Source organism: Mastigoproctus giganteus, chromosome 4, assembly GCF_048544385.1.
Source record: "Mastigoproctus giganteus isolate SK-2022 chromosome 4, ASM4854438v1, whole genome shotgun sequence".
NCBI lineage: Eukaryota > Metazoa > Arthropoda > Arachnida > Uropygi > Thelyphonidae > Mastigoproctus > Mastigoproctus giganteus.
The window spans coordinates 222,803,698-222,829,758 of record NC_143578.1 but is presented as its reverse complement, the minus strand read 5'-3'; the positions used below and the strand labels follow the sequence as shown (position 1 = coordinate 222,829,758).

At 35.7% G+C, this 26,061-nt stretch overlaps 1 protein-coding gene across 2 annotated transcripts in view; it reads right to left on the bottom strand.

The window, feature by feature from the left end:
• Positions 1-4,004: 4,004 nt before the first annotated feature.
• LOC150087431 (serine/threonine-protein kinase Sgk2-like) overlaps positions 4,005-26,061 on the bottom strand; it is a 268,124-nt gene continuing 246,067 nt past the window's right edge. For both annotated transcript variants that reach the window (XM_090372067.1, XM_090372068.1), the window contains exons 15-16: positions 9,920-9,977; positions 4,005-4,265 (exon numbers count right to left, since the gene is read on the bottom strand). In XM_090372067.1, the coding sequence (XP_090228193.1) occupies positions 4,171-4,265; positions 9,920-9,977 (153 nt within the window). In that variant the 3' untranslated portion in view covers positions 4,005-4,170. The remainder of the gene's footprint in view (positions 4,266-9,919; positions 9,978-26,061) is intronic.

Genomic DNA, 26,061 nt, shown 5'->3' with positions numbered 1-26,061 from the left:
TGCACTCTTTGTATTTTAAGTGTATCCCTTCCTTTAGAAGCAGTCTCTCCTGTTAACAGACACAGAACACGCTGAGAAAAATTCTAACCCACGAGCCTTGCACAGCCTCTCCAGGACTGGGTTGATCGACAAGGCTCTTATCATATATTTCCTCATATTGTGTCCTGGCAGAATTGCAGACACTTTCAAATTCAACCCTAACTCATGACCTTTTATATCAACATTGACTTGTACTTGTTAAGTAATTCTGCAGTTCTCCTACAAGCCTGAAACCGAAGTATACGATATCAAAATTATTTTTTATGCCCAGTTCCTTCATCTTACCCCACAGTATCCAATTGAATTGGTCATACAAGAATTCCCCTTAACAAACCCATGCTGTGTCTGTATTATTACTGCAGTCTTGTCTAAATGATCCTGCAATGCTTCTGTAACCAATGACTCAATTATTTTCCCCAGAACAGAAGTTAAACTAACAAGTCTGTAATTACTCGTGTCACCCTTTATAAATTGTAGATACATTTGCACATCTCCAATCCGAGGGGATCTCCCCCGAGTCCAAGGATGCTCTCGTAATTATGGCTGAGGGTTTGCTTACTTCCTTGGATTTATTGACTGAATAGATCCAAATATATGAGTGTAGCATTACTATTAGCCTCATGTCTTTGAAAACTGTGCTATCCAGAATATGTCAGGAAGAAATATCCTTAGCAATGTGAATTCCTTCAAGTTGTTTAGAAACAACTTGATGCTGAAGTTGTCTAAAATCTTGAGCTGTGTTTCACATATTATACATATGAAATTACACAATACTGTTACACAACTGTAGCTTTATTCCCTTTTGTGAAAATTGATATATACATCCAATACAGGATTGAATACAAAATAAAAATTATATCAAGATATTTCTGAACATATGAGAGAAACTATGCACCTGGCATTTTTACTAATGGCAAATTATTCTCTTTTAACTTGATAACAATAAATGAAAATCAATGTTAAAAAATAAATAAATATATATATATCTATATTATTCAAAAAAATACTTGTACAAAGCATTTGCTAAAAATAACAAGAATTGACAGTATTAAAGAGAAATGATATTTTTGTAATTCTGAAAATAAAAAACACTTTTGTTGAAAAAAATTGTAATACTTCACTGATCTTATACTTGCTTGAGTATATTCTTAAGAGAAAATAATGAAAAGATCATTAGGAATCACTGTTGCATATAGGTATATTTTATATTAACAATGAAGCAGAAAGCTTTTAAATTTTGCAAACATATTTTAACAAAAAATATTTTAATAAAAAAAAAAGCCTATCCAATTAGACTAATTTGCAACACTGAAAAGCAGATAATTAGCCTTTATTTATAGGACACTAGAAATGAACATAAGGAGCAGAAATTCTGGGATTAGAATTTAGAGCATTTAGCATCAGACAATTTATAGATTAGCAAACCTGTCTTTACAGAATTTTTTAAACTAAATAATAATGCAGTGTTATTAAGGCCTCTGGACATTTTGAGTAGGACAGAAGAAGAGCAAAACATTAGATTACCTATGGGCACAAATTATGAAATATAACTATTCAAAATACAAGATGAATAACTGGTATTTTCATTTAATATACCAGTCCAGCTGTATCTACTTGTGAATTATGTACATATATAGTTCCCTAGTTGTAATTGTACCAACTACTAATGATAATGCATATTAAACATTGTTTATTAAACTTGGTCCCCATTATTACTGAGAAACTTAGAAACTATCTAAAATATTCACAGTAAGTTATACTTAGTATGATTAAATGCATTTTTAAATTGTAACTAAATTATTAACTTTTAAAATTTTCAAAATTCACAAACACTGAAAATTAAGGACAAACACATTTAAGCATTATGTTATTCACATTCCAAAGTCACTCAAAAGATATAAAAAGATAATGAACTGCACTAACAGCAATGAATTCTGATTGTGAAATGCTAGCCTTCTTTCAAAATAGAAATAGGGATTATACTGAAATACAAGATTAAGGGATAGAAATTCTCTATTCTAATATAAAATTACATAAATTATAAACATTACAAGTTTATTTTCTGAAAATGAGTAAGTGAGATTATAACATGTTTAATATGTATATAAAAGAATATATATAAACTATCTTAATGATCACAGACATTGAGCAAATTTTCTTGGAAATCTTGGGGGGGAAAAAAAAAACCCTGCATAAAGAAGCATCATGAAGCAGAAGTTTGAAAAGATTTTCACACTTTTGAGAAACAGATCCATGTTTTTAAATCATAAAATAATTCTCAATATCCAAATTTATAAGCAGAAATTTAAGCTGAAGAATTTAAATTTTTTCAATTTTTTAAAAACAATATCACAATTTTAAAAAATATATCACCTTATACCATATTCTAAATGAATGGTAGTGAAATATTAAAGAATTTTCTTTTCATTATTTGTAAATATCATAAAGAAGGTGTTTGAATATAAATAGTTTTACTAAAGAAAAAAACATGCAGCAAATTACAGTCACATGCTAGAAAGAGAGGAAGAAATCTCAATTTACTGAAATTAAATAAATTTAACAGTATTTAGAGATAGCATTAGACATCGCAGAGAAGCCTCTAATATTAATCTGCCTCATAATAATATGAGAGGAATCTCTCTAATGCACAGAAGGACACTTAGTGTACTTTTTTACATTCATTTTTCAAAATCTACTATATAAAACTGCAAAATTAGCATATCTGAATCAGTAACAATCTCTAACAATCAGTAACAATCTCTAAAGATGGTGCAACATTAGACCTATCATTAAAATTAAAAAAAAGTGTGAATTTTTTAATGCCATGTATAATTAGAATTTAAATAAGTCAAAAATTATCAATGGCAGTTTTAAGAATGATAATTTTGTGTAAATGTTTCATAATTATTATAACTCAAATATTTTAGAATAATACAATATTTTTTGAGTTAGCCATCCAATAATTAAAATTGAAAAAAAAAAAAAATAAAAAATAATTAGTGCACAGTTTCCAATTTAAATTTATTGCACCAAAAACAATTTAACAAAATAAAATCTGTCTAAGAAAGTAAAAAAAAATCAAATTATTTTATTTCTGATTCTTATTTGAAAGGTGTCAAAAAATAACAGAACCCAAACAGAATTATTATATTGATCTTTGGAATAAAAAAGTAACACAGATAAAACTCAACAACAATAAAATGATGACTCAAAATGGGGAAAAAAAAACCCAATATGAATAACATGAATTGAAATAATGAGATTGTGATTTTATTTCATAATAAACTATAGAATTTATGACTAGAAACAACTAATTCATTCACATACTAAACACTATGCATTTAAATTTTATTCTCCAATGTTTTTGAAGGAAAAGCAACTCACTTGCTTTTCTGGAAGTCTTATAAATATTTGTTTATTATTTTACGAAACAAAAAGGAGAATTCTTACTAAACGTTGAAGCTAAATAATCTAAAGGATTCAGTATATATATTTTAAAAGAAATGTACAAAGTAAATACCTAAACTTATGTTTAGGTATTTACTTTGTACATTTGCACATTTACTTTGTACATTTGTACTGTTGCAAAATGAATTCAATCAATGAAAAAAAACAATACTTCTGATGGACTTAATATATAAAATAAAGAAGACAAATAAGAAAAATACCAGCTGAAGAGGGCAGAGGAAGGATTAAATAGCTGTCTTTTCCTTAAATTATGGAAAAAAATCTATGAAAAAAAAAAAGTACTCTTATTAAAAGATTCAAAATTTGGAAAATTCCATCATAAGTGTTTTTCATGTGAAGAACCTCATGAAAGGTTCAGACATTATCTGCATCCAAATTTTTAATTAAAAATTGGTTGGGTCTGGAAATGAACAAACCAACAAAATAATCACTATTATTTAAATAGTATTACTTTCCGTAAAGGCACCACTTTAATTGGCAAAAAGGTTACCAATTTGAAGAGAAGTTACATAATAAAATGCTAATCAATGACACTTCAAATATAAGCCTGTTATAAAAATGATTGCTTGCTTCAGTGAGGCTATCTATGATAAACCAAGAAGTAGAATGTAATACATGCTGGCTTTTAAATCACAGTTAATATTCACATTATTTTAATGTATTTCAAAGGTCCAGTGGAGGGGCATATGAGAATCCCTGAAAGGCATTATCAGCATCTTGTACACTTGCACTCATTCCCCGAGCTCTTCCAACAGATGCTACAAAAAATTGAATGTGCATTTAGTTACAGATGGCGATCTAAAATGCAAAAATCTGAATAAAAGTATAGTACTGGAACACTTAAACATATGATAATAAAAATGCCAAATCTCATATTATGCTAATTTGTGCTATAAATTAAAACGAAAAGAGTTAATATTTGTAGCAAGTGTGGCATACCTTGGTCACCTGCATGGTCTCCAAAGTGAATTTTAAACACCTGATAATATTGGATAACAAATTTGAATTTCTCATACGATACAAGGACTGTTCACAATAAAGAATAATCATTTTTCATGAGCTGTAAAATTTAAGACCAAACCATGCTGCATTACATGGCAACTGTGCGGCTGAATAATGCGCATGGTGTGGCCTTGGTGGTCAGTCGGTTTATGCCTGTTCAGTTTAGCTTATGTAACAGAAATAGACTGACCATTATGCCCCATCTCAACAGAGGACCACAAGGCCAATAATGGTCAGGGAATCGCTAGACAAATTGATCGAAAGATCAGTCCACCATCCGATCCCCAGATCGAACCGCCAATGCAGAGGATAGCGGTGGTCCTGATGCAGCGAAAATTAAAAAGTCCTCTGCATTGGTGCCTGTGCTGCCATCCATAGTTCACGTTTTGCCTATATAATCTGGTTAAGATTACTTTTGTCAGTGGTGTGGCTTTGCATTGAGTGCTTGTATCTGTCCTTTTTTTAATTTTCGTTGCATCAGGGCCACCGCTATTCAAGTCCTCTGCATTGGTGGTTCGATCTGGGGATCAGATGGTGGACTGATCTTTCGATCGATTTGCCTTTGCAGTGATTTGTCTAGCGATCGAAATGCAGCGATTCCCTGATCATTATTGGCCTTGTGGTCCTCTGTTGAGATGGGGCATAATGGTCAGTCTATTTCTGTTTTATTGTAGTTGTTCACATATCTGCTCGTGATATTTAACATAAATTTGGACCTGGTGCCCGTCAGAGGGGGCACCGTTAAATTTCATTTAATTGGCTATTCAAAATTTAATTGATTATATTTTATTATCGCTGTATTTAGACTTTCTAAATTATTTTCGAGAGTTTTGGCTGCAATAATTTTATTCTCTTCCCTCCCTGTTTGGTTTCATTGTTACGTATAATTTCACAATTTTCACTCTTCTGTCTTGCCATGCTGCTGGCAATTTATTTATTTATTTTTTATATTTTTTATTATTTTTTTAATAATTATTATTCTCACTTAAGTTTATATATATATATATATATGCGTTATGTGATTGTATTGGCTGTTTTTCATTCTAATATTTTATACAACCTAATGTTTATTGTCTAGGTTATAATGTACAAATGTATATAGGCATCCCCTAGCTGAAGACTGTTCAGGGAGGAAGCATATGCAATAAATTGAGTTAATAATATTCTCCATGACAATTTGCATATCACACTTGTTTGTGCATGCTGGGTTCTAAGCCTACTCACATATTAGCAACAGTAAGTTCACATTGAGGCTTTCAAGAGCTGCAATGGATGGTTACTGAAGATGGTGAGGTTCTACAAAAGTGATAATGGTGAAAGAGACATGGCCTCATTTCAAATCAGAAAGTAAGCACAAATTGTCAACACCAAAAAAAAACAAAAGTTGTGTTTTGCAGGAAAGGTTACGGTCATCTCTTTTTTTGACATTCAAGGGATGGCTTACCATCAAGTTGTGTGCCACTGTTATGGGACCTTACTACAGAACTGTACTGTACACTTTGTGAGATCACATTCTTTGCAAATGATCACAATTGCACATAGGTTGGTGGATGCTGCATCATGACAATACAAGGCCTCACATTGCTCATAATGTCATTGAGTACTTAGTCAGCATTAATGCAAATATGTTCCTCATCTGGCCTACAGCCCTGACTTTGCATCTTGCAATTTTTTTTGGCAAAGGTAAAGAAAGTCAACACGAGAACCACGGGAAACCTTTAGCGGTCAAACATGTTTCCAGGTACCGCAGCTTCCCCCTGCATTCTCGATCAACAGATGGTGCATGTTATCGGTAATGGCAGTAGAAGTCGATAATGATGTATTGATTAGTTTTTTTCTCATTATTAAAAGCAGATTATTGGAGTTCATGAGTGTAAAGCCTTCGCAGCTGAAATTTACTTATGGGTACACCCTCCAGACTGCCTGTGTTAGGGTGTTTATTCCCCCTTCCTATGTTTTAACCCAATAGGAAAATGACTTCTACTGCAACTACTGATAACACGCACCATCTGTAGAAGTTGTTTTTGTATCGAGTTAAAACAGTGGGTGGGGGGATAAACAATAAGTTCAGATTGTGTTGATCTAGGACTAATTCAATAATCTTCCCTCTGTAATCCATGTGGGGAGATCCTAATAATAGATGGTGTGTGTTAAAACTAGTCAATTAACAGAAAGGGGGTAGTATTTGTGCTATGAGTTCAAGAACTTGAGTACTACTACTGACATAATTCAGTGAAGGTATACTAATAAAATATTAGAGTAATTCCAAGGATGACAGCAATCACTTTTAGAGAGGTTTGTATTGGAATGTATTTTTATGAGATTCTTGTGTGTATCAAGAGTGCCATCCCTCTGTGTGCAGAGAATGTTGGATTTCTGCTTTTTTGGTATATATTTTGTAATTTTTGATCTTGGAAGCAACCTGCGGGCTTAAGTTTGTTTCTAGCATGCAAATCACTATGGGATTGTATAGGGAAATCAGATCTCAAATATTATAGGTATCACTAATAAACCTCTGCAAATTCCACTAAAGGATGTACTACATTACTTGGTTTTCATATAAGAAGAGAGTTCTGTCTGTTTTTTTTTTTTTTTTTATTAGTTGCTCACTTGTAACAGTCAAATTTAGTCCTTTCTTTTCTAGAAAAAAAGAGGGATTTCTAGAATCTTTCTTACTTGTATCTGTATTAAGGTACAACAACGAATAAGACATCCCACCTCCACATGGTGGAGGTGGGATGTCTTCAGCATGCAGATCAAGTACTATTTCAACTTCAATGACATTCTTGTCTGTATTCATACTACTTGTATGGTGTTTCACACCAATGGTATCTGAGTTGTGTGGGTTTTTATTGAAGTATTGTTTACTTTACTATCAGATGTGACTTAGATGAATGTTGGTTTATGAGTACTGATTGAGCAAATTCTGCAATAAACCTGGTAGGATTGACACATCTGTTTAAGTTGTGACTGAGTTTGGGTGATAGCAGTAGTATTGGTAAAGGTATATCATGCAAGAAAGCAAGCTTATACAGCATCAGGGAAAAAAAAAAAAAAACCCAAAAAACTTCATTTCACCCATTCATGCGCTCCAAAAGTTTTTTGTCCAGTTCTATCTTAAATTTCTTTAGGCTATCAAATTCCACAACACAAGATGGAAGTTTGTTCCAGAAATCAATTATCTGCTGACTAAAAAGGCAGAAGATAAAAGCAAATTTCTGGACATTTATTCTACAATGTCTTTCCTCAATCTGAGTTTATGCCAACATTAGGTTCTTAATCTGAGCAAGAGGAAGAATCCCTTCAGCATTTAGCTGACTCAAACCAGTCAAGGTTTGAGTTGGCTAAATGCTCCTTTCTTGATAAGAGCACCTGTTTGTTCCCCCTCACCAATCCCTTTGCCCATCTCTGTACTCGTAGAAACTCTACATCCTTCCTAAAACAACGATCTCCAGACCTGTATGCAGTACTCAAGGTGTGGTCTGACCATTGCCTTATACAAGGGGATAATCACCTCCTTATACCCGCAGGGAAAAAAAAAAAAAATTCCAGTATATCATTTACAGACCCAATGACCTCTGGCAGCCTGTTTGCCTGCACTACTCAGAAAACTTCACATCTGACTGCACAATTACCCCCAGGTCTTTTTAATTCTCCACTATCCTGAGTGTAGCACCACACAGTTGGTACATTTCTCTACGGTTACTGTTACCCATATGCAGTAATTTGCATTTGACAATGTTAAACTTCAGTTGCCACTTTTCAGCTCACCTGCCCAACTTTTCTAGATCCTGTTGCAGTAGCATACTGTCCTTACTGTCATTAACAACCCTGCCAGCCATTTCATCTGCAAACTTGGGCATTAAGCTTGATATACCCTCATTAATATCATTGATAAATACAGAAAACAACAATTGCCCAAACATCAAACTTTGAGGGACTCCACTAATAACATTAGTCCATGAAGAGCAGTGTCCACTGTTTACTACTGCCTGTCTTCTCCCACTCAACCATTGCTTTATCCACAGCAGCAACGTGCCCTTAATGCCAAATTTCTCCAATTTGTATAGCAGTCTTTTATACGAAACAGTATCAAAAGCTTTCATGAAATCAAGTATATGATAACAAAACTTATTTATTTTTTGCATCCAGTTCCTTTGCGACCACATTGTAGTATCCAATCTAATTGGTCAGACAATTTCCACTTAACAAACCCATGCTGTCTGAACTATAACTGCAGTCTTGTCTAAATGATCCTGCAATGCTTCTTTAACCAGTGGCTCCATTATTTTCCCAAGAACGGAAGTTAAACCAACAGGTCTGTAATTATTCGTGTCACCTTTTCATCACCATTTTGTGAATTGTGGATACATTTACACATCTCCAGTCTGTGGAAATGTAAAACCTGCAATACCCTGGTAATGCATACAGTGTGTGTGTGGAAAGATCCCTGTCACATATGAAAGACTGCAAAAGTAGTTATAAATTGACCATATGCACATGTTCAGCTGATCGCTATCACTATTGCAAGCATCTATTGTGTCAGAGAATTGATTTTGAAAAACAGATTTGTTATAGTGTGTGATTTTACATCCAAATTCAGTACAGACACTTGGAAGTATGGAAACTATCTCTGGCCAAAAAAAAGTATGTGCACTATAGGTGTTAAAGATATTAAGATTCAGTGGGAAGGCAAAATGCACTGCTTTGTCTTTAAAGCATTTGCAATGGAGTGATATACATTTCTGCAGTGAATACTGATTGTGAAATACATGGACATAACATTTCGCTCACGAGTTAAAGCAGTCGAGCTTGGCATGGCACCATAAAGACTTCCTATTATTCAAAATATTCAGGATATACCCACCACCACCACCTGGAAAAGTCATGGCCAATACCTTTTAGAATGCACAAGAGAACAAGCTACACTGATTTTCTGCCATGAGTTTGACAATTAATGCACAATATTCACAGTAGGTAATTTACAAAAAAGGCCCAAAAATTGTCAAAACATACCATCCTATGACAAGAAAATGAGAACTGTATATTGCAACTTGGATGACAAAGACAGCTGGCAACCTTGGGCTGGGAATTCATGAACCATCCTTCTTACAATTGCGAACTATAGACCAGTGTCATAGATTAAGACTACTGACTCCAAGGAAGTCATTTTACCATCCAGAAATGAATAATGGGACATTTTCACAATAGTGGAGTTATGGCAAAAAAGTGAATCAAATATTGTTGGCACCTTCTAGCATAGTGGGAAGGGGCCGTATTTTCTTGTTTGCATTTTCCAAGAGTCCACTGACGACATTAAGTCAAGACTCCCTTGTATGCATAATACTAAATTTACAGGCAATCCTAATACTTTTTACACAATCTTTGTATAATGATATTCATTACTTACCTGGCACAGGCTCTCTAATGAACTCTGGATCAATATTCTTCAAATCTGCAGAGCCACTCTAAAAGTTATATGAGGAAATTAAACATTGTAAATTTAAAGTGATTAGAAAAACGCATTCAATTTCTTATGTTTTATTAAAAGATATATCTATATTAATGTTATGGATAACCCTTTAGTACTGAGGTTGAAATGGCAATCAAAAGTTAATAAACCTAAAAAATGCTGGAATTTACTTGACAATTTGCTTCTGTATTAATGGACGACGTTAATTAAGAGGTTGGATATTAGAAACTAGTTAAAATTAAATTTCACAGAGAAAAGTATGCCTTTCTCAATGCTCGTCATATGGTTTCACTAAATAAACTCACTGTTGAAACAAGAGTCTGAACAGGGAAGTTTCGAATCATCATCAGTTGGTTCATAATGGTAAGGAAGGAAGGAGAGCATTAGCATTAGCATTAGTACAGGCATTTGATGCAAGAAAGCAAGCTTATGCAGCATCAGCCAAAAAAAAAAAAAAAAAAAAAAACCCCCACTTCCACTTCACCCCTCTGTTCGTTCAAAATACCTGTCCAGCTGAGCCTTAAACTTATTTAGGCTATCAACCTCCACCACAAGGGATGGGAGTCTGTTCCACCAACCAACCACCTGCTGGCTAAAGGCAAATTTCCGCACGTCTATCCTACATCTGTCTTTCCTCAATTTGAATTTATGCCCTCTCAGGTGATTTTTCTGAGCTAGAGGAAGAATCCCATCAGCATTGAGCATGCTTAAACCATTCAAGGCTTTATACACCTCTATCAGATCACCTCGCTGGTGCCTAGTCTCCAGACACTGTAATTTGCAAAACTTAAAAGCCTTTCTTCGTAAGAGCACCCCTTTGTTCCATTCACTAATCTTGTTGCCCTTCTCTGTACTCGTTCCAGCAGCTCTACATCCTTCTTGAAATGAGGCCTCCAGACCTGTATACAGTACTCTAGGTGTGGCCTGACCATTGCCTTATACAATGGAATAATCACCTCCTTATCCCTGCTGGAAAAATTCCTGTATATCATTGACAATACTCCATGAGCTACTCTTGCAGCCCGTCTGCACTGCTCAGAGAACTTCATATCTGCCTGCACAACCACCCCCAAGTCCCTTTCATTCTCTACCACTGTCAGTGTAGCACCACAGAGTTGATACGTTGCTCTGGGGTTGCTGTTTCCCATGTGTAGTACTTTACATTTGTCAATGTTAAACTTCATTTGCCACCTCTCAGCCCATCTGCTCAACCTTTCCAGATCCTGTTGCAGCAGCATAATGTCAGTAGTGTCCTTGACAACCCTGCCAACCTTAGAGAGTTTGTGTTTTTAGTTCCTATGGTGCAATCCGATTATGTGTATTGGAAATTTTATGTTATTCAAAGTCCATACTGTCAAAAATGTTGTGGGGAGTTTGGCATTAAGAACTAAAAACTGTATTAATGTCAAACACCCCACATTTTCGACAGTATGGAATTTGAATAACACGAAATTTCCAAAGCACATGATTGAATTGCACCACGGGAATTAGAAACACATAAAACTCTCTTTCCTCCTTACCATTATGAACTAATTGATGATGATTTGAAAGTTACCCATTTGGACTCTTGGGTCAACAGTGATTTTATATGATGACGACATTGAGTAAGGTGCACTTTTCTCTATGCAATTTAATTTTAACTAATTTTTAATGTCCAACCTCTTTAATTAACCTCATCCATTAATACATAAGCAGTTAGGAGACAAGTTCTGGCATTTTAGGTTTCCGATCTTTTTATTGTCAAAATATATCTATTATAAAAAACCAGAATCCCCATTCAACTTGTATGTAAACAGCAAAGCATGGATAACTTATGAAAAAACTAGTTGTGAAAAAAAAAAAAAAAAAAATAAATAAATAAATAACAATCTCATATAGTTGGTGAAATTCATTATGCACTTGATTAAAAAAAAAAATATCATTATTGTGTATAAAATTATACCATTAAGATATCTTAGGCAAAAAAAATTTCATAAAAGGTGCTGTTGGATGCAAGCTTGTTGTTATTTGGTTTTTAGGAGCATTAGCAACTAAGGCCATATTGCTCTGGGGATACGCGGTGGTCATTCCCTGACCTTTCCGCATCCTCCGTATTTGGTGGTGACAGGCTTGAACCCCAGTCTAATCAAGAAGCGTGTGTTACGCACTGCTGCTCCTTTCCACCTGGCTACGTTGGATGCAAGCAAGTTTCTTTAGGTTCCTAACTAAAATTATAATATGAATACTCTTATAAATGTATTCATTTACTTTGCAAGCTAATTATATTCATGCTGTAAATTTTAGTGGATTTATCGCTTTTGATTTTCTTAAAAAATAGAATTTTTCCATTTTTTTGCTGCTAATAGAAGCAGGTTAACTTCTACAATAACAAGACAGCTTCTTGCCAATTAAGCACAAATTAATTAAATATACTAATATTACAATTTTTTCACTTTACTTAATATACCTCACTAAGTAAACTTAACTCACTCAACTTTTTGTAATAGTTTACTTATATCTTCCAGTATTGTAATGCAACATGTATTTCATAGGGCTTCTCTGATTTAACACCCCCCCCCCCCGGCAACATAATATGCAGTCAATATTTTTGTAATGCATCTATATTCTCCTTGGTTTTAACAAAACTGAAATATTACATGCATTTTTTAGGAATTTTTGTAAAGACTAAAAAAGGGTTTAGGGCTGAAAGCTTCAGACTAAGGGGAAATTTACAAGATGAACAAGTTAGTGCAAAGCATCATTTTAGTTCATAGTAAATCACAGAATTAGGTGAAATGGAATTGTTTTTGTTATGATGCTTTGGACTAACGTCTACAATTTCTGTAATTAATATTATTAAGATGTAGGTAATAATTCATTATACTGTATATATATATTTAGTAAACTGATAAAAATGAGCCTACCAAAAAAGCAACCATCTGAATATGCACGTTACTTAAACCATGAATATTTCTTTTCTGCATATCATCCATTCTTCCAATGAGCAAACAGCCCACAAATAACACCCAACAACACTTCAGCTATAGTATAATCCAGGAGATATTGCTGGTGGGCTGAATAAATATTTTTTTCAACCTTAAATAGTAGAAAGTTCCTTTTGGGGATGGGGATACTATGTTAATATACCTAAATATTATAGTACAAGTAATATTGATATTACAGAAGGATGTCTAATAGAAAAACTACTGAATTTGAAAGTAAGCAAGACCCCATGTACTGATGAAATTTAACCAGTCAACATTAAAAGAGGATGTGAATCAGTGTGACAAACCTTTATGGTTAATTATGTTTGTTTGTTATTTGGTTTTTAGGAGCATTAGCAACTAAGGCCATATTGCTCCAGGATATACGGTGGTCATTCCATGACCTTTCCGCATTCTCCATATTTGGTGGTGACGGGCTCGAACCCCGGTCTAATCAAGAAGCGTGTGCTATGCACTGCTGCTCCTTCCCACCTGGCTACGGAGGCGCATGGTTAATTATGAGGTCATCATCAGATTCAGGGTAATCTTGGATTAGAGACATACCAATCCTGTAAATATATAAATAGAGGGGAGTAGGGTGAGCTAAGGAGGACATGGATAACTATAAATTGGCCAATTTAAACTCAGTGTGAAGGTCATGGATATTACGGTCAGAGGTGGTTTAAGATCACCACGAGGAGGAGGATAACATACTAAAAGGATTGCGACATGGCTTTGTTAAGGGAAAATCTTGTTTGACTAACTTAATAAACAATGATAACAGGGGTCATACATGAATTGTATGCAAGAAACAATTTTGACATTACATACATAGATGTCTCCCTGTGATTACATACTTATATACCCCATTAACTCATATACCTCATATACTTATATACCTCATTTACTCTCTGAGATCCTCTACTCTCATTACATACTTAGATACCTCTAATGTAGAATCACGTCAGATTCCACACTGGCAGTATACTGCTTTTGTAGTATTCGATGCAGATCCACACGGCAAATTTCTGTACAATCTATGGTGCACTGGAATTACAAAATGGATTGAGGGATAGCTGAAAGACTGGAGATAGTATTTCATAAATGGCTATTCTTCAGAGTGTGTTATTATCAGGGTTCCACAAGGTTCAGCACTTAAGTTTTTTTTTTTTTTTATCATTAATGATATCAATGAGGGAATAAATAGTATGCTGAAATCTATAGATGATTTAATGGTCTGGCTCAATGTCTTCAGAATGATTTGGATAGTTTCTGATAGCCTCAGAATCAAAGACTATCTACAGCTGCCTATAGATAGTTGACATACTAATGGCTGCTCCTATGGCCTCATGGGTCTTGCTCCATGATGTTTTCTACAGAGGTAAATGATGCAGGGAAGCAAGCTTATACATCATTAGCAAATAAAAAAAAACAACACTCACCTCATCTGTTCATCCCATCTAACAATTTATCCAATTCTTGTTTGAAGATAATAAAGCACTCAAAACCTAAGTTAGTTTTATTATGTTTATTTCCAAATTGAAAATATGTACATTATGGGATCAAATGTTTTGTGGTATTTTCTTACCACTTCTTCAGTGACTGCAAAGAGAGTAACCAAGGGTTATTATTATTATTATGGAATTCTTAAAATTTTTCAGTAGAATTAAAGCGTACAGATAGTAGAATTAAAAGTTTTAGTAAATTAAACTACGATCTAATTTTCTAAAACTTTTCATTCTACTAAAAATTTTAAGAATTCCACAATAATAACCCTTAGTCTTTGCAGTCATTGAAAATGTGGTATGAAATATCATGAAACATTTGTCACCATTATGTGCATATTTCCAATTCAGAAATAAACATAATACCAACGTAGGTTTTGAGTACTTTAATATTTTCAAACAACACAGTTTTATCTGTGCATCACGCTGCACATTGGGTAATCTAAGGAATACCTTAGATTATCCAATTTTTACTAAAATTTATTCAAAAAACCCTCCTTCTACAAAACCAAATGGAAGTTTGTTTCAACAAACACTCACTTCCTAGATGAAAGCAAGTTTTCTCACATTTATCCTATAACCACCCTTTCTCAATTCAAATTGATGTTCCTTTATGTGCATTGCCTGAGAAAGAGTTAGGATGCCACCTGTATTTAATTTACTCAATCCACTTAAGGCCTTGAACACAATTCAACAAGGGCCCCCCCATACGTGCCTAGTTCCCAGATTCTGCAATTTTCAAAACTGAAGTCTTTAATGGTAAGATTAACCTTTTATATCACTGACTAATCTTATTGCTCTTCTCTGCACCCAATTCTCTGCTTTAATACAATGGTACAATCACCTCCTTGTTTTTGAAATGGCAAAATTACTGCACCATGAACTCATGAGCTGTCCTAGCAGCCTATCTAAACAGCTCAGAAAACTTCATGCCAGACTATATGGCCTTTTTCTTTATCCACTATCTTCAGTTTGGTACCATGTGAGTTAGGGTTAAGTTTGAAAGTGTCTGCAATTCTGCCCAGACATGATAGGTGGGAGTATATGGTGAGAGCCTTGTTAATCAATTCGACGATGGAGAGATCATGCAAAGCTCATGGGATACAAATTTTCTCGGTGTTCTCTATGCTTGTTAACAGGAGCAACAACTTGTACAGGGATGATATACACTTAAATAGGAAGGGTGCAAGGATATTTGCTGATGCTATCTAGGCATGTGTTAGGAGGGTCTGAAAACTGCTAGCTTGGGGGGGGATTCACAGACTAATAGATGAACAGCAGCCGCAGGAAGAGGTGAAAGTGATTCTTGCACTGCTACTGGAATGAGCAGCAGCCTGGAAAGTAAGGCTGCAGCTCATTCCAGTAGAAGCAGCAGCCTGGAAAGTAAGGTGCTGGGGATTTAAAAGACTGCTGGGAGTCATCACGGAACAAGAAAATACATAGGATGTGTTAGAGTAACAGGTGCATGTACACCAATGTTAGAAGTTTAGTAAATAAATTTGATGGATTTGAAATGCTGGTCAAGCCATCAAAGGCAGATATTGCCATGATATCAAAGATGTGGTGTCACACACACATTAAGGAATGCAGAACTGGAATCTGGTTGAGTACAATGTGTACAGAAAGGATAGGAAGGGAGGAGGGGTTAACTGTTAGTTAGAAAACACAAAATTTAAGAAAGTGCACCCAGCTGACATGGGTGGATAGTGCAATGTTCAGTCATTTTCATGTGACATTTTACCCATAAGCATTGGGAAAGCAAAAATTAGAGCAGGAGTGTTTTAGAGGCCTACTGACTCTGATGAGTATAACAAACAACTGTGCAGAGAAATAAAGTGAGTCAGTAAATAAGAATGTGTAATAATGGAGGATTTTAACTTCCCAGATAATGACTGGAACTTGTGGTTTGGTCACTTGCACACTAGCAAGACATTTGTGGATTTACTCAATAACTGTTTTCTACAGCAGCAGCATGTTCGAGAGGCAACCAGAGGAAGTAACACTCTCGATCTAATTATCAGCAGTGATTATTCATGCATTAAAAATCTGCAGATAAAGGAGACACTATGTGGCAGGTGATCACAGTATACTGATCTAGGATTTACTCAAGGATGTAACTACCATCAGGGGTAAAGGGAAAGGTTTTTGCTTTCGTAAAGGTGACTACAGTAGTCTCGACAATTTTTAAATTCTATACAGTGAGATCAAACTGATGATGTTACCTAGCACATTCTAAAACTGATTATCAGCATTAAAGGAATTAATCTTGGAAGCTACTAGGGCTTGTAATACCAACTAAGAAGGTTTAGGCCTAAATGGATGGGATGTTAGATGAATTAATGAAACTCGTGGCAGAGAATAAAAATGCATGAGGTGCAATATAAATTATTAGCCAAAACAGAAGGCAATAGTAGATATAAGCTAGTCTGTAATCAAGTCACAAAGGAGGTTAGTCAAGTGCAACTTAGGGGAAGTCACCAAGGACTAGAGATGTGCAAATGTATCCCCAATTTACGAAGGGGAAATCAAAGGGTGACACGAGTAATTACAGACCTGTTAGTTTAACTTCTGCTATAAGGAAAATAATGTAGTCACTGGATAAAGATGCACTGCAGGATCATCTAGACAAGACTGCAATTAGTTCAGACACAGTATGGGTTTGTTAAGGGGAAGTCTTGGCTGACCAATTTGATTGGATACTATGATGTGGTCACAAACAAACCGGATGCAAAAAATAATTTGATATCATAAACTTGGATTTCAGGAAAGCTTTTGATACTGTTGCATTAATGGCGAGTTGCTCCTATGGCTAAAAGGATGGTTTAGTGGAAGAAGTCAGAGAGTGGTAATCAATGGACACTGCTCTCTGTGAACTAATACACTGGGAAAGGTGTATTAGTCCTGACATAAATAATTAATACACTAACATAAACACTGAAAAAGGGAAAATGAGAGTAGGAGAGTGTTATTGGCCTAATGACTCTGATGATAATATGAACAATTATACAGGGAAACAGACTGGGCTATGGGGGATTTTAACTTTCCAGATATTGACTGAAACTTGTGGATTGGTCACTCACACGTTAGCAAGATGTTTGTAGATTTATTGGAGGATTTTTTTTCTTAAGCAACATGGTCGAAAGGCAAGGAGGGTGGGGGGGGGGGACTCTTGATCTGATTATCAGCAGTGATGATTCATGCATTAGGAATTTGCAAATAAAGGAACCACTAGGTGACAGAGATCACTGTCTGTTGATGTGGGATTTACTTAAAGATGTAACTAGCAACAAGGGTGAAGGAAAGGGTTTTTGTAATGGTGATTACAGTGTTCTCAGGCGGTTTAAATTCTATACAGTGGGATCAACTGACGTTAAAAACAGTGAATTTTAAATAGAAAGCCTTCAAGGAATTAATCTTTGGAAGCTACTAAGCATTTCATACCAAGAAATATTTTTAAATTAGAATATATCTAAATTACCAATTTTATACCACATGGAGTTTTAAAATATTTTATTTAGGTGTTACCTAAACTAATATACAATGAGTAACGTTTCAGGTATCTTGTTGATACCCACCATCTATCCTTTCTGTACACATTGTACTCCCAAAATTCCAATTCTGCACTGCTTATGTCTGTTTCACACCACGTCTCTGATATTCAAACAATATCTGCCTTTGATGTCTTGAGTAGCACTTCCAGCTCATCAAATATATTAACTATACTCCTAGCATTGGTGTACATGCAAGAATACTTGCACCTGTTTCTACCCTTAGTTACTCTAACAAATCCCGTGTATTTACTTGTTCCACTATGACTCACAGCAATCCTGGAAATCCCCATTTCCTTGCTTTCCAGGCTGCTGCTCAATTGCATTTCAATAGAAGCAGTGCAAGAATCACTTTCTCACCTCTGACAGCGGCTACTGTTAATCTATTAGACAGTGTTCCCCCCCCCCCCAAGCTAGCAGTTTTCTGATTCACCTAACTCTGCCTCGGTATCAGAAAACATTTTTGTACCCATTCTATTTAAGTGTATCCCATCCCTGTAGAAGCAGTCTCTCCTGTTAATAAGTGCAGACAGGCTGAGAAAAATTCTACCCTTTGAGCCCTGCACAATCTCTCTAGGGGCGAATTGATCGACAAGATTGCTCTCATCATATACTCCCTCCTATTGTGTATGGGCAGAATTGCATGCACTTTCAAATTCAACCCTAACTCACGGCTTTTTTTCAACTAGGACCTGTACTTGATAAGTAATTCCGCCGGTCTTTTACTCTTAATATCATTAGTGCCAACATGTAGAACAATATCACCCTTTGTGCCCTTAAAAGATGATATCTGCTATACGTCATCACCCTTTGCCCCTGGCAGACATACCCTGGTCCTGTTCAAATTATTATTTTTGCACAATATGTTCCTGTTTTTCTGACAATAGAGTCAACGACAACAACTAGTTCCTTTGAGACCAGCGCATTCTGCCTTGGGGGATGCCGCAGTGTTGCATGATGTTCAAGTGAAAGTTCTGGCATTGGTGTGGGCAGCTAAGAGCTTGATGGGCCCCTCAATTTAAATCATTTGAGAGCATCTACCCTGTCCTTCATCTACGCTGTCCTTACATTGCGCAAACACAAAGACATTCCCCTTGGTAATATTCAGTGGATTCCGGTTATTTGGGCCATCGGTTAATCGGGGCAGCCGCTTATTTGGGGCAAATCTTAAAGAACACCCAATTGAGAAAATAGCCAGGGTTTACTTCGCTTAATTGGGACAGCATGCCGTTTAATTGGGGGAGGAGACCACAGCACTGGAATTTACCCTACGATTGTCTCTGACGGTACCATGTGGTTCGGTCGAAATTCTGGAGGTCACAACCATAAAACAATTAGCAGTCATCTGTTTATTGGGCTTTTCTGTTAGTGAAATTATCATAAATGTAAAGTAAACTCTATCTTACTGAATTTGCGATAATGCTGACAGCTGGAATTCTGTGGGTTATTATGGTGAAATGTGTTGACACTTCCACGAAATCTTCAATCATATAAAAAAATTAATTTTCAGATCTTCTCTTCATTCGTATTTTTAAAGCTTTATAACTCGTTACTCCGTTCTCACTTACGTGTATCATGCCATTTGCAATTTGTGTGTGCCGTGTTCTTTGTTATTGATTGATTATCTTTTTACTGTTTTAAATTTTAATCCCTACCAACAAATGTCAGTGAACAGAAATGCCAACTAGTTCGTATGTACTTATTATAGTACGTATTAATTATTCCGATTATCACGTATATTTTTCTGATTTTCATGTATCATTTAATTTTTTAATTGGTAAGGTAATAAAGGGTAAATTTTTGCTTAATATATCTTATTTTTATAGCCTGTGAATAATATACCTCCTATTTTTGCTAATTAGAATCGCTGTTTAATAGAATTAAAACTCAATTCTCAAACGTAATCACAATGACCGGGGCTTACTGCACATCATATAGTGAACGGTACTTTACTATGTTGAGTTAGTCGTAACATGATTTGATTGTACAGTGAAACAATTGTAAAGGGGGGGGCATTGTATTTTTCACTATTTACGTGACTCTTCGGATAATTGGGACAGCCGCTTAATCGGGCCAAAATGCATTAGTCCCGATGTGTCCCAAATAACTGGAATCGACTGTACCATGTCCGGTTCCTGATTGTCCACAAACATCAAACAACCAGTGCATTTCAAAAGGCTGTGATTCAGAGTTGTTTTTTATGGGGTCTTTTATGTTGAGACTGGCAGGAGTGATTTTTTCATTTCTACATTTTACAAGAAATTTATGCCTACATTTAAGTTTTGTGATCTTTACACTAGTATTTTATAATTCGCGGATAAGACGGACAGTGGTTAGTCTGTACCTAGTTTTTTAAAATTTTTTTTTTATGTGAACCCAAAACACGAGAGGTATTAGAACCTATAGTACTTAGTACCGTGCTTGGGTTGGAGGTTGAGAAGATATTTGTTGACAATGGACTTGAACTTCTGTAGATTGTAATTTTCAGGAAATACGTATGAAGGAAGGTTGTTCCAGAAAACGGCAGTTGAATGAATAAATGAGGAGGATGAAAAGTTGGTTCTGTGGGTTTCAAAGAGAGAGCGGGAATTACAGAAGCCAATTCAGAAGAACAGTGCCCATGGAAGTATCTGTAGAAGAGGCATGCAGCAGAAACAGTATGTCTATGAGAAAGCGAGTGGAGAGACTCTGTTAGAGATGAATCATTAATTAATCTAACTGCCCTCTTCTGAATGGAATCAAGAAGCCTGAGAGATGTTTTGGGGGCACCACCAGAGATGTGGGAACAGTATTCCATGGCAGGGTGGATTTGCGATTTATACAGAGTGAGCAGCTGTTTGGAAGAAAAGTAACGCTGAGAGCGAAAGAGAAAATCAAGTTGTTTAGATGCAGACGAAGCAATATTTGTAATGTGCTTGTGCCAAGAGAGATTAGAAGTCAGAGTAATCCACAAAAGAGATATATCATTTTGCCTAGAAATTGGAGTGTCACTAAAGATAAGCATAGGAGCAGAAGAATCCTTTTTGCGAGATATAAGACAAGACTGAGTTTTAGAAGGGTTGAAATCAACTAAGTTGTCTTTGCCCCGCTGGAGAATTACCTGAAGATTGGCATTTAAGGAATTGGTAGCAGATTTTCGAAAAGTTGAAGCTGATTGAGCAGGACAAAGTTTCTCAAAATGGAAAGTGGAATGCAGTGTGCTATCATCGGCAAAACTATGGATAGGATTTCCAGTCAATGGAAGAAGGTCATTAATATAGAAGAGGAAAAGAGTGGGGGAAAGAACTGAACCTTGGGGGACACCGGCATTAGTGGAGAAGTTAGAAGACAGAGAGCCATCTACCATCACCCTCAGTGAGCGATCAGACAGAAAACTGGATAATCAATTATTAAAAACAAAAGTGGAGTTGGCAAACCATAAGATGGAAGCTTGTTTAGAAGACCTGTATGCCAAACACGATCAAAAGCCTTTGAGATGTCAAGAGCACCTACTTGTGTTTCCATTGAATTAGTCCATAAATGGGTAACACAAGCCAGAATATCACAAGTGGATCGACACTGACGGAATCCATACTGGCGATCGTTGATCAGACGGAAGGTTTCTAGGTAGTTTAAGAGGTTAATTGATTTCTCCATTACTTTAGAAAGAGTAGAAGTAATTGCAATGGGACGATAATTGGATGGGAGGGATTTGTCACCCTTTTTAGGAACTGGCTGGATAAGAGAAAATTTCCAAGCAGAAGGAAAAACACCTTTGGAATAAGAAAGTGAAAAAAAGGCGGCAAAGAATAGGAGTAAGTTCAGGAGCACAGGTTTTGAGAACAAGTGGAGAAATATCATCAGGACCTGGAGCTTTCTTAGCATCAAGATTCATCAAAATCCTTCTGATATCCTTTTGACGGAAGACCACAGAAGGCATTGAATGGAGCATGTTGGGAATGGTGGGAGGTGTTTTACCAAGATCATTAATACATGAGCTGGAAGAAAAATGGGATGCTAGCAGGTCAGTTTTATCCTTGGCTGAAGTGACAACAGAACTATCCGGTTTGGATAGAGGTGAAAGCAGAGATGGGCAAAAGTTGCAGCAAATGGCTTTGGCAAGAGACCAGAATGCTCGGCTACCATCAGGGCAAGAAGCAAGTTTTCTGCTCGTAGCCTGTTCAAACTGTAGTTTGGACTGATTAATAACTGCTTTAAAATTGTTGCGAGCTTTGGTGTAGGCAGAAAATGAAACTGAAGAATTAGAAACAAGCCAATTACGATATGCAACATTCTTCTCTTGAACAGCTTTAGCACATTTATTGGAAAACCAAGGTTTAGATAAAGGACAAGATTTTAAAGTGGAGTGTGGGATAAAGGATTCCATTCCTGCAAGAATAATTTCACTGACACGATCTGAGCAAACGTTGACATCAGAAGTTTTGAAACAGTAATCCGACCAAGGAAAAAAAAGAAAAGAAGTCTCGCAAGTCATCCCATTTTGCATTCTTGTAATGCCAAACAACGCGAGGTTGGGAATAGTCATGAGATAAAGGTTCCATTGGAGAAGAGACAATCACCAAGTTGTGATCTGAAGTGCCTAAAGGACCTCTCACTTCGACCTTGTATTTAGAAGGGTTGTTTGTGAGAAAAAGATCATGCGTATTGGCTGTAAGATTAGGATTGTCTGGTATTCTTGTAGGTAAATGAACAATCTGGCTAGGTCATTAGTAATTGTAAAAGCCTCAGCATTTCGACCTGCTGGGTCGGTGTGACCAGAAAACGGAAGCCAGCTGGAGTTGTGAACATTAAAATCACCAAGGAAAATTACCTCACTTTTATGAAAGTTGGACTGGAGAAAGTCAAGTTGCAAAGAGAGGAAGTCAAAGAGCGCCAAGTGATTAGTGGAGTTGGGAGAACAGTAGAGACAACAGATGAATTAGACACAATGAGGTAGAGAGATTTTAAGCCAGAGAAGATCAAAGAGAGAAGATTCCAAATTGCCAAGTCTCTGACAGGGAATATCAGAACGGACATATGCACAAGTAGCACCTTTGAGGCGAAAGGAATCATACAGCGAATAATTTGGGCATCTGAGATGAGCAGTAGTTGAATCAATCGATAACTGAGATTCTGTCAGAAAAAGTACATGGGGTTTGGCAGACTGCAAGTGGAAATGAACATCGTTAAGATTAGAATTGAGACCCTGTGTATTTGTGAAATGAATTAGGAAGTGCTTGGGAGGTTTAGATCTTTTCGCAGATAAGCTTGCTCTATTAGTTTGACAATTCATGGTGTATTCAATAGTAAGAAAAGTGGGTGGGACATGCTGTATGAAGTAATGAAATTTTTGGATATGGCGTACACTTGTTAAGAATATACCCAGATCCTTGACATAACATGGCCTCGACAATGCTCCCTGCATACACACTACTCGGACTCCCTCCGGTCACTATCTGGCAGAGTAGGGGTGGCAAGATTATACACTAGCTGATCCGGAAGCCTCCTAGAGAGTTACCAATAGGTTCGGTCCGGTGTACTAACTAGCGGCTGGTCTGCGAAAAACTAGTTATAATATGGTTAGTGTGGTTTCTATCCATTAAAATTATAATACAGGCAGTTCTTGCTTTACGAGTTCCCGGGATTCCGAGTTTTTTTTTCAAAGTATCAAGTATGAAAAAAATTGAAAATATGAACATTAATTGCAAAAAATGAATGTTAATATTTATAAATACCGCATTTCAAATGACGTGCATAGCTATACAATACAGTGTACCCAGCTTTACGATATTAATCTGTTCCACAGACACCACCGTATCGTGAAAATATCATAATGTTGAGCCCAATAACACATTGTTTTTTTGGTAATTCCACAACCTCGGAAGTTGAAATTTTCACTATATAACTCTCTAAAAGGTATTTTTTATAGTGCAAATTGTATTAGTTACCAATTCAACTCACTAAAATGCACTACACGTTCATTTTTATCATATGTTCTGTAATAAGAACCAATTTTGAATGGCTTTTCTGACTTTCCTAAAGCACATTTCTGGAGGTCATGGCCATAAAACAAAAACAATTTGCACTTTCTGGTTTATTGGGTTTTTCTGTTAATGTAAGCAATTATAAACGGGTAGTAAACTACCCATTTATAATTATTATGGTGAAATGTGTTTCCCCTTTACTGAAATCTTCAATCGTATGAAAAATATCGTCAGAATCTTCTCTTCATTCCTTTTTTTTTTTTTTTAAGTTTTGCTAACTTGTTACTCCGCGCAAATCGTGTTAGTTTCAATTTGTGCATTCTGTTAAAAAATGCTTATGCATCTATTGAAATTTATAAAGAAAAGAAAAGATTATCTTGGAAATAAACGCCTTTTGAAACATTTCTGAAGATGACTCCTTGTGCATTTCTGAAGATCACTCCTTGTGCAATAAACCAACGAGTGCGTGCGCTCGTTGGTTTGTTGCACAAGGAGTGATCGAGTGTGCATTTAGTCGATGATGAAGAATAAACATTCTTTAATACTTGCAAGTCATAAATAATTTCTCTTTTATTATAATTTGCTTGATTTTACAGGCTACATTTTAATTTCTTTGGTTAAATCAATCATTGTTTAAACAAACTAATTAGCTAATTAATTTCACTGTTGAGAATATAACCCCTATTTTCAACATTATGTCTATGGGATTTAATTTCCGCTTTAGCGTGCGCTAAGAATTAACTTGTTAAGTCGAGTTAACTTGTTAACTTGTATATCTAAATTATTACTTTTATACCACGTGGAGTTTTAATATATTTTATTTAGGTGTCATCTAAACTAATATACAATGAGTAATGTCTCAAGTATGTTGCCAATACCCATCATCAGACCTTGTTGTTGGGAGACAAAAATAACCTATATTTTTACATTGAGCAGATGTAAATAACGATCAACAAAGATGTATTTACATATGATCAATTGTAATTTATAAAAAATTGATTAAAAGTTCTAGTTTATAATAACCAATTAGCAAATTAACATATCTAAGTTATGATTACGATCTAAATGGATAGAAACCACGTAACTTCCTTTCCTAATCATATAAGAAATACCGTTCAAGATTTAGGCCTAAATGGATGTCAGATTAACTAATTAGGCTTGTGGCAGAAAAGAAAAATGGGTGGGATTCATATAAATTAGCAGGTGGCACAGAAGCCTATGGCATATATAATCAAGTCTGTAATCAAGTCACAAAGGAGGTTAGGCAAGCGAAGGTCATTACGAAAAATCCTTGCCAAAGGATGCAAAGAAAAACAACAAAGACTTCTTTACTTATGTAAACTCTAGAAGGAAGAGGTTTGAATCAGATTGGTCCACTTGATGTTGGTGGTTCGACTATTGATGACCCTGCTCAGATAGCTGACAAACTGAATGAGTATTTTGCACATACATTCACACATGAGAAATTCTGTAAGGAAGGGGAGGACAGAAGTTTACTAAACTCAAAAACAGAGCTAAATGATTTTGTAATAACGGAGAGCAAAGTGGATGAGAAATTGTTGAAGTTAAACATAAAAAAGGTCCCCGGGGCAGATGGAATCTATCCAGTTATATTGAAGGAAAGTAGCGAGGTAAGTAAGCATATCCTTAGCCATAATTATGAGAGCATTCTTAGATTCAGATTAGGTCTCCCCATGGACTGGAGATGTGCAAATGTATCCCCAATTCACAAAGGGGGTTCAAAGGTGATGCAAACAATTATAGACCTGTTAGTTTAACTTCTGTTCAGTGGAAAATAATGGAGTCACTGGTTAAAGAAGTGATGCAAAATCACCTAGACAAGACTGCAGTAATAGCCCAGACACAGCATGGGTTTGTTAAGGGGAAGTCTTGTCTGACCAATTTGATTGGACACTATGATGTGGTCACAAGGAAACTGGATGCAAAAAAAAATAATAATAATTTTGTTATCATATACTTCGATTTCAAGAAAGCTTTTGATACTGTTGCACATGGAAGACTGCTGTACAAATTGGAGGCATATGGCATTAAGGGCAAGTTGTTGCAATGGATAAAGAGATGGCTGAGTGGAAGATGGCA